This window comes from Vanessa cardui, chromosome 10 (genome assembly GCF_905220365.1).
Source record: "Vanessa cardui chromosome 10, ilVanCard2.1, whole genome shotgun sequence".
Taxonomy (NCBI): Eukaryota; Metazoa; Arthropoda; class Insecta; order Lepidoptera; family Nymphalidae; genus Vanessa; species Vanessa cardui.
The window spans coordinates 4,100,492-4,110,172 of record NC_061132.1 but is presented as its reverse complement, the minus strand read 5'-3'; the positions used below and the strand labels follow the sequence as shown (position 1 = coordinate 4,110,172).

The 9,681-nt window shown below is 34.1% G+C and overlaps 1 protein-coding gene across 1 annotated transcript; it reads right to left on the bottom strand.

Annotated features, from left to right (window-relative positions):
* Positions 1 to 7,133: 7,133 nt before the first annotated feature.
* LOC124533078 (trypsin, alkaline C-like) lies at positions 7,134 to 9,462 on the bottom strand. Its single transcript, XM_047108244.1, has 3 exons — positions 8,791 to 9,462; positions 7,982 to 8,304; positions 7,134 to 7,563 (listed from the first exon to the last, which is right to left on the bottom strand). Exons 1-3 carry the CDS (start codon positions 8,972 to 8,974, stop codon positions 7,243 to 7,245), a joined length of 828 nt encoding a protein of 275 aa, XP_046964200.1. The 5' UTR covers positions 8,975 to 9,462; the 3' UTR covers positions 7,134 to 7,242.
* Between the last annotated feature and the right edge of the window lie 219 nt (positions 9,463 to 9,681).

The window sequence follows — 9,681 nt, the reverse complement described above, 5'->3', positions numbered from 1 at the left end:
TAGGTTACCAAAGCCCCCCACCTCTCATCATATATTTTACCCTAAAGCAGCATTCGTGTACATGGTGTTATTTTTTATTTATTTTTATTTATTTATTTCACACAAAAGTTTATGTTTACATTATTAAATGCCAGCCCTGAATTCCAAACTAGCTTTCGCTGTGTTTTGGAAGTCAGTTCCTTCCCAGATTTTAGGTTACAAATTGTTTCTTATTATAAAAGTAAAAGTAAATGGAAAATAAAAAAATAAAAAATAATAATAATGACAATCAAATCACAAAAGAAATTATTTACCAAACTAAGTAGTGAATTAAAATGATAAAGGTTAATATTATGTGGGCACGCGTGTGTGTGTAAGTGTGTGTCTGTATATGTGTATTTATGTATGATGTTGCGTGCTATGAGTGTGTATTTAGTAATATGTGTATATATGCAACAATTATTTGTGATTTATGTCAGCTCTTGAAATAACAATAGTCTTAATTTAACAACTGCTCAGTTTCCTTAAAATCAAAATTCGTAAGCCATTCTTTAATTACTTTTTTAATTTGAAAGTTAGACAAGTTCTTTGTTTTATATTCAGTATTAAGTTTGTTATATAGCCTAGGTGCTAGTGAACTATAACAACGTTGTGCAAATTTACTTTTGACTTTAGGAACCGGACAGATATCTCTTCTTTTGTTATTTGGCTTTATTTGTGGTATGTGGGTCTTATGATACCTACGAAGACATTGATATATAAATAGCTTGCGAACAGATAAAACTTCGGCTTTTTTGTAAAGTAATTGTGATGGATATCTAAACGGTAAGTTGAATAAAATCTTTAATACAGCTCGATGCGCCCTCTCTAGTTCAATGAAGTGAGTCTTAACAACGGATCCCCATGAACAGATACAATAATTAATAATACATTCAGCTAATGCTTGATAAATTTGAATGAGGAGTTTAGTATTATCTATAATTCTTAGTTCTCTAAAAATATAAATAAGTTTTCTTAATCTTTTACTAACTGCTACAACATGTTTTTTCCAATTGATCCTATCATCAATAATTACACCTAAATATTTTATGTCAGTTACTCTTTCCAATGCCGGACAATTACCACAATAAACAGTGTTATTGGTGCCCGGGCCACGATTGCAAGGATAAATATGCATACGTATTATAAGATATTTTGGTGATGTAGCATTGGTCTTGCTGAAGCACAAATACTTTGTTTTACTGATATTGAGGGTCAGCAAGCTATCTTCGAGCCAGGCCATAACGGTACAAAGACCATTTTCCACAATTTGATGAACATTCTCCCAACTAGAGCCATGGAACAAAATAACTGTGTCATCAGCAAACATCTGTACTTCAGCTCCTTGCATTTTGAGTCTACAAAGCTGATTGATATAAATCAAGAAAAGCGTAGGCCCTAGGGTGCTGCCTTGCGGTACACCGTAATATACAGGAGCAAAATTGCTAAGGTGGTTACCTATTCTTACACATTGCCTACGGTCCTTAAGATAATCCTTGAACCACATTAGTGCATGTCCACGAATGCCACTGCTCTCCAGACGAGCAAGTAGTATTGGAATAGATACAGTGTCAAATGCTTTCTGCAAGTCCAGGAAAACTCCAACACATTTTTCACCGTTATCTAAAAGAGCCGTGACACGTGTTGTTAGCTGAAGAACGGCATCTTCAGTGGATCGATTTGTACGAAACCCATACTGATTATTCCCCAGAATATTATTGTGTTCTAGGAATTTTTTTAGCCTATTATTAGTAACTTTTTCTATTATTTTTGACAATACACTCAAGAGGGAAATAGGTCTATAGTTTGTAGGAAATTTTTTATCGCCTGACTTAAAGACGGGGCAGACAATAGCATTTTTAAAAATTTCTGGGAAGCTACCTTCCTCATAGCTAAGATTAATTAAATAAGCGATAGGTTTGGAAAGAAGGTTACTAAATTTTTTTACAATAGAAATTGATATTTTGTCAATACCAGGTGCAGTGTTTGTTTTAAGACTACATATGACCCTATTCACCTCGAAGGAATCGGTGGAATATAGTGTTAAAGAATTACAAGGAGAATCAATCGATATTGTTTTTTTAGACAGGTATTTTTCACTAGTGTTAAGCTTGTGAAGAGTTTCTTTTGCAAGTGCAGGACCGATTGAAGTAAAGAACTTATTTACTTCGTCCAGTGATTCAGTAGCAGTAGGTTTTATATTTAGCAAATCAGTAGGAGATGTATTCAATTTTTTAATATTACATAACTCCTTTATAATATTCCAAGTCTGTATCATATTACCTCTATTTTTTTCTAATTTATCCCTGTAGTATTTCCTTTTTAATCCCTTTAAAATTTTCCGTAATAGATTTCTGTACGCAATATACTTATGTTTTGTTTCCTCGTTACTCGTTTTTTTTTTAGCCCTTTTATGCATCTTGTCCCGCTTTTTTATAGCTTTAATTACACCCACTGTTAGCCAAGGTTTGAGCGGTAGTATAAGTTTGGGAATTTTCTGCACTACAGTGTTACTGTCAATAATGTTTACTAATTTATTAGTGAGTATATTAGCTGCAGTATTAATATCTTTGGTTGAGTACAAATCATTCCAATTCTCCATATTCAAATATTTTTCGATGTTATCCATATTAACATTTAGTTTATGTAAATTTATGGGAGCTTTAGAAATGACAGTACTCTTGAAAATATTTAGTAATATGGGACAGTGGTCAGTCAATTCATCAAATACGAATGTTTGAACTTGTGACACAGTTTTAACCATAAAGTGGTCTAGGCATGATTTTATTCTAGTTGGACATTGTATGCCTTGCTTTAGGCCATATGTCGCCATTAGGTTTAAATATATTACTGTGTTCGCATTCAAATTTACCGCCATAGTGTCGAAGTTCAAATCTCCAGTCAAAATTATAGTACCGTGAGGCCTACACGTGTTTAGAATACTATCTAAAGAGCTCAAATAATTATATGCGTTTTTATAGCACGGCGGGCGATAAGTGCATACAATAACTGTGTCCCCTGCTAATTTAACAACTACACAATTGCCATCAAGACAATTGGGTTCATAAGATGAAGCCTCTAGTGCCTCACGAACGTATACAACCACTCCGTCGTTTTGGTTTAAGCTATTATATGATCTATACGTATTATAACCGCTTATGTCAGGTGGCGAATAATTTTCATTTAGCCAGCACTCAGTTAGCACAATTACATCTATTAATGTATTAAACTTCATAAGGAACATAAGAAAAATATCGAAATTGGAATTAATGCTACGAATGTTTAGTGTTAATATAAGTAAAGAGTTATCTCCACGTTGTGAACTTGTTATTATTTGGAGACATTCCGACGGATCACGCATTCTAGTACATTTAATATTCTCAGACTCAATTTCATTGATAATGTCTGAGTTTAACGCATTGAATTTTTAAAATAATATCAACAATGTTACAATATAATACACAAAAGAGATACTATAACACAGAAAGAACAAAAGAAATATAAATATATAGCACACCGAATTAAAAGAGGGTATTCTAAAATTTTTTGCAAGCGAGCGTTTTAAACATATCAGTTGTTGTTTAGACTTAATTTTAATAATGATCAGTATTTTTTGTAGTACTGTAGGTATAGTTAATCGGTTAGAATTTCTAGCTATATACATTCCAAAGATATAGGTGTTAGGAATAGTTATGCAATATTTCTTAATAAAATGAATACTTACATAATCGTTGCATATTATTTGAACGCATATGATTCGTATTGCACTTTTTATAGACACTTGTCGTGTGTGTGTTAAATGTATAACTATTATGATAATATTAAATATAAACTCGACGACGACCTCCATGGTCGAGTGGTGTGTACACCGGTTTGCATGGGTACGCCACTCTGAGGTCCCGGGTTCGATTCCCGGCCGAGTCGATGTAGATTACCATCAGTTGTCTACGTAGTCTTGGGTCTGGGTGTTTGTGGTACCGCCGTTACTTCTGATTTCCATAACACAAGTGCTCAAGCTACTTACATTGGGATCAGAGTAATCTATGTGATGTTGTCTAAAAAAAAAAAAAAAAAAACTGTTTGTGTATATGTAAATAGGAAAAATAAAATATAAGGATTAGTATACAAACAAAAGCTTTAGATTGGTAGGCAAAAATACTTAAAATTAATAATAAAGGACTAATAAATGTATAAAAAGTAGATCGAGTATCGCACTGTTTCCATAGTCATTTCTTAAGGGAGTCGATGTCCGCTTCGCTGTTTATACGAATGGCGGTCCCGCCGTCTGCTTGCCGAAGGTATACATTCCCGTGGCTCGTCCAGCAGTACCGATAACTATGTGTTCCGGCGAAGTCCCGCGCTAAGAAAAATAATCGTTTCGTTTTGGCAGTAAGATTTTCGGAAATATAGACAGGTTTCGGAGGCCCGCTGATTCCTAAGTTTTCTGTAGTAATTTGATTATTCTGTTTTCTGTATTTTTTTAAAGAGTGAATAATTTCTTCTTTTTTCGATGCTGTCGTAAATTCAACTATTATAGGCTTCGTTGTCTGTGTTTTATTCTTTTTCTGGAGTCTAAAGATACTTCTTATTTCACTTTGATTAATCATAACATTCAATGTTTGCCCGATGGTAGTAACAATTTCATGTAAATCAGTTTTGTTTTCTGTTTGAGCTTGTGGTACATTTCTTAGCTCAATACTAGAAGACCTCGCGCTTTTTTCTAGAATATAAACTCTTTCCTCTAGCATATTTATATAGTTTCTATTGGCCTTTTTTTCACATTCTAATTTTTCAACCTTTTCTCTCATGTCATCATATTTGCTGGACAAGAATTCCAGTGATTTACATAACTCTAAGTTTTGTTCCTTTATTTCACTCATAGTAGCGGCCATTATGTTTAATTTTTCGGCCGTATCAGTTTTGTTTTTTAATAAGATTTCCTCCATAGATGTAAACTGTAAACTATTACTCGATAACACACTTTTTATATCTTCCATAAACTTCTTAAGGTTCTCATTATCATCCTCCCGTTTTCTTTTAAACAGGCTCAGTATATTTACATTTGAAAGGTCTGGTTCGGAGTCATATGTAGATGGCGGAGTACACGTCAAAGACATAGTGTACTAGAGTACCAGGTGCACACAATAATCTACAGGAGTTATTTCTTTCTTATTTTTTTAAAAACTTAGAGGTCTCATCTATTGGTCGACGATCGATGAAATTGAACAATATTGCTGTCCGGCCAGTATTGCTTGACCCGCCCTTAATGACGTACGATGTTTGAGACGGATGTATACTTATATATATATATATATATATATATATATAAGTAGAATATATTTTAGTGTACGATAGGCGGCTTTTGTTTGTGTGTAATGAACACTACTTCTACCGATAACGCGTCGCGCACTTATTTGCTGCACTTACTTATGCACTCCTAGTAGTTTATCTGTATTATTTAGTACTGTTTTTTAAATTTAAATTTTAATTTTAAAAAATGGACAACAAGAAACACGTCTTCACTCTTCTGAAGCACGGAGGGAAGCGGAAATTTATGTTCCGGTTTATAGGGTGACTGAGCTAGTATAACTACATGCACAGGGGACATAACAAATTAGTTCCCAAGATTTGATATTGTTAAAATTTCTGACGACGTCCAGTGTGTATAGATGACCCATTTGCTGGCAATCAAAGTATATAATATAAAGTTAAACTTTTATATAACATTAATAATGTATTCAAACATTTTTAGTATATGAGGACTTTATTAGTTTCAGACAATTTTGAATACCGTAAGCAGACTAATGTGCACGCCGACTCGGATGAAACTGCCCGCGCTGTTTGATTTCTATGAATTCCAAATGCCAAAGTTTTGTCCTCTCGGTGTGTTCGACTTCACGAGATCGATTACAATTGCGGTAAATTGATTTAATTTTTTGAATAACGAACTTTAGTTTATAATGGAGTCACTGGGTCGGACTATTCCTAGTGTGTTATTGTATAAGGTAAGGAGGAGCTCCTAAAACTTTACTTCAATACAAAAATACATTGTCAAAGTAGTTATCTGTGCACCGCACGAGCTATGGGGTGACCGTGTGAGACGGAATCTGGAATTCAAAATTTATACAACTTTTTAAGTCCGCGTCGTCGTTTCGTTGAAGATTGGTAATCTAGGGTTAAAGGTAGATAGATAGAATATACTTTATTGTACACCACAAACAATAAACTTAACATGGAACAAAAATAATAAATTAAAATGTACTTTTGTACATTTTAATTTATTAGGTACAATTTATTTATTACATTACAACAGGTACAATTTATTTAATACATTGTACAATTTATTTATTATAAGGCGGTCTTATCGCTAAGAAGCGATTTCTGCCAGACAACCTTTGGTTTAGGGAAATTGTGCAGCGAAAAGGTAGATGGTGCCTAATATATACAATAATACATATATAAATAAACATACAATCTTTTAGTTATAACCAGGGTAAGGTGACCTCCGTGATTTGTTTTAATCGTCGATGTAATTTAAGGATTGATACACTTAAATGGGATCCAGTACTCTTGTAAAAAAGGGGACTTTTTCAGGCATTTGGTGTCATGACAACTTTTTTGGTCATCATTAAACAATTTAACATAAAAGATAAAATATATTCAAAAGATTACAAAGATTAAGAGATGATTTTTGAAACAAAAATTCCGCTGAGTTTATTTCGCCGGTTCTCCTCAGTGGTGAGGTGTGTTATTCCGAACCATTAGTATACCATACTACTGTGGAAGAGCTTAACGGAGAAGAAGGAACTATCGTGTTGATCATGTATATATATAATTATTTCTTTACTGTAATATTGTTTTTGTTAGATATTCCCTTCAATAATATTAGTGACTGTGCGTTTTGAATTTTATGAAGAATATATTTATAGCTTTTATCTTGTTATCATTATACCTTTTCACATAAATACTGTGCGTGATATTGTTTCGTTTAACTTTATTTAAGTTTGGATGTTTTTAACTCTAATCGAGTTAAAAGAACACAATGATTAATTATTAAATGCGACTACGGTCTGTACTGACCACTAACCATCAATATCGATAGCTTAATTGTTACATTTACTTTCAGACGTACATACGAAAATTTTTAAAAATAAAATTCCGAATAGTACTGTTGCTATTTTACTTATTCATCATTATATCATACTCATTATCACATTTACGCATTTACACATTATCAACAATCCTACTAGTATAAGAAGGTACGTTAACATAGACACCGGGATACGTCGGATGGGCACATTGATGTCCCCAAGAGGTAACTCCAATAATGACGCCTTGGTTAAGAAGAGGTCCTCCTGAGTCACCTTGGCAGGCATCTTTGCCACCAACGCCCAAAATGCCAGCGCATACCATTTCTGATGTTACATTGGGAACTTCAAGTTCGTCAAGCAAAGACTGTAGTTCGGCGTAATTTTCTCTGCAGATATCATGGTTCACTTTTTTTATATCGACTTGTTGAAGGATGTCTGATGTATCACCACCAAACTGTAAAAGAAATATTGTGTGGTGTATTAATATATTTTAGAATCCAATAAATGTTCAGACCGAGTAAATCTGCCATCGATTTAATATTATCATAAATAACTTTAAAGTCTTAGGATAGAAAGTGCAGTTCGTTTATATTGCTCAAACTGACGACGAATACACTGTAAGAAAATACTTAACAATTCTATAACAGTATAATCGTATAAGGTATAAGTGTATACGGTGATCTAACTTGGCCAGTGTATATGAGTGATAGTGACTTTTACGATCGTACTACCATTTATTTGAATTATTTCCGACAATTTTAAGGGTATGTTACAATCAACACAACTTAGCGGCCTGTACACATAAAAAAATAATTGGAATTTTATGTTTTAAAAACTACTTTTGCATAAAAATAAATAGATTACGTCTATACCTCGAGTACGCCCCATCCGGTAGCGGTGACGGTAGAGTTATCTGGGACGATGTAGTTGGGTCCAGCGATTGGGGCTAGAGCAACGCGGTTGGAGAGTACAGCGGGGGTGGCGAGTTTCAGTATAGCAATGTCGTGGTATAGATCAGGCCACGCGTAACCAGGATGCTTAACCCAATTTTCGACTCTGTATCGTTGACCGCCCAACCGACTGAGTGATGAGCCAAGTCGCACTCGGAAATGATTTGTAGAAAGAACGTCGTTGCTGTAAAATAAAATATTTGTTGTAACATTTGATAACCCATTCAATTGAAACTTTTTGGATTTGAATCATATCAATATATTTAGGACAACCGATCTGATATCTTTTGTGACGATCGTTAACACAGCTACAAAATACAACAATTTTGTCAGTCGCGTTTACAAGTTTTCCAACGAGAGTTTATAGTTAGCAAGGATGTTTAATAGGAGAAATAAGTCTGAATGTTATTCAAATATTTAAAGTATTAATGCCGTATTTGATTAATATTTGAAATAAAAAATTCTATATGTTCAAAACAAAACCTTATTACGTTATAACGTAGAGTAGGAAATAATGGGATTCAAGAAGGACTTATGTAATATAATCTTTTGCTCATGATATACTTTTCATAATAAATGAATGAAGCGTATGTATATTCCCAGCACAATTGTCCATAATTGCGTTTACTCGTTAATTAAAACAGCTATATGGCATAGAAAAATTTACATTCTGACTTATAGGAAACAGTGGGCAGCGGTAAGGACAGCCCTGGTAGTTATTAAAGATCCACCGCAGAAGGGTTGAAAACGAATTTGAATGTAGTCTTCGTTAGATGCTAAAATAACAGCCATAAAAGGGTAATCTTCTATGTTAGCATCAGATCCTCCAACAATGCGCGTTTCGAGTGTGCCTGTAGCTGATTCTTCGACGATACTTGGAGCTAGTGCGTTTGGTGCCGCTGTAAAACAAAACATGAGTATGGTGTTAGTAATGCGATATCAATAATTTACTAAAATAATATTCCACTAGTTAGATTTTCTGATTGTTCTCATATCATAAAGCAATATAATATCATAATAATATCAACTTGGTCTACCATAAAGAATTTTGTAGTACTCCCTTAGTAGGATTCTTGATCTCATTTACCACTTTAGTTCCAGGCTATTTTGAACACAGTTAGCAAACTAATGTGCACACCGTCTCGAGTGAAACTACCAGTTCTGTTTAATTTCTATGAGTTCCAAATGCCGAAGTTCCGAACTCACGGTGTATGCGATTTCACGAGATCGTTTACGGCTGCGATATTAGAAATAAGGACCATATTTTCTGAATTGTCGTTTTTTACATTTGCTTAATTTACAGTTTTTCGCTGATTATACGAAAAATTTCGAGTGAATCTACATAAGAATTATTAACAATCAGTCCAGTCCAATCCAGTTAAGGGGACTACAGGAGCTAATTGCCCTTGAGAATCGCGCGCACACACTTACACTAACGACAAAAACGGCATGCCCCCCCTCGCACTAAGCTAAGCGAGGCGGCGAGGTTACGCCTGAATATTCCAATAGATGGCGCCGAACCGCCGCGCGCCGTACCGAGCGAAAGCGAAGCGAAGTCAATTCTATCAATTCTATCAATCATAGATTTCATAAAAATAGACAGGAAAACAGAATTATTTTAA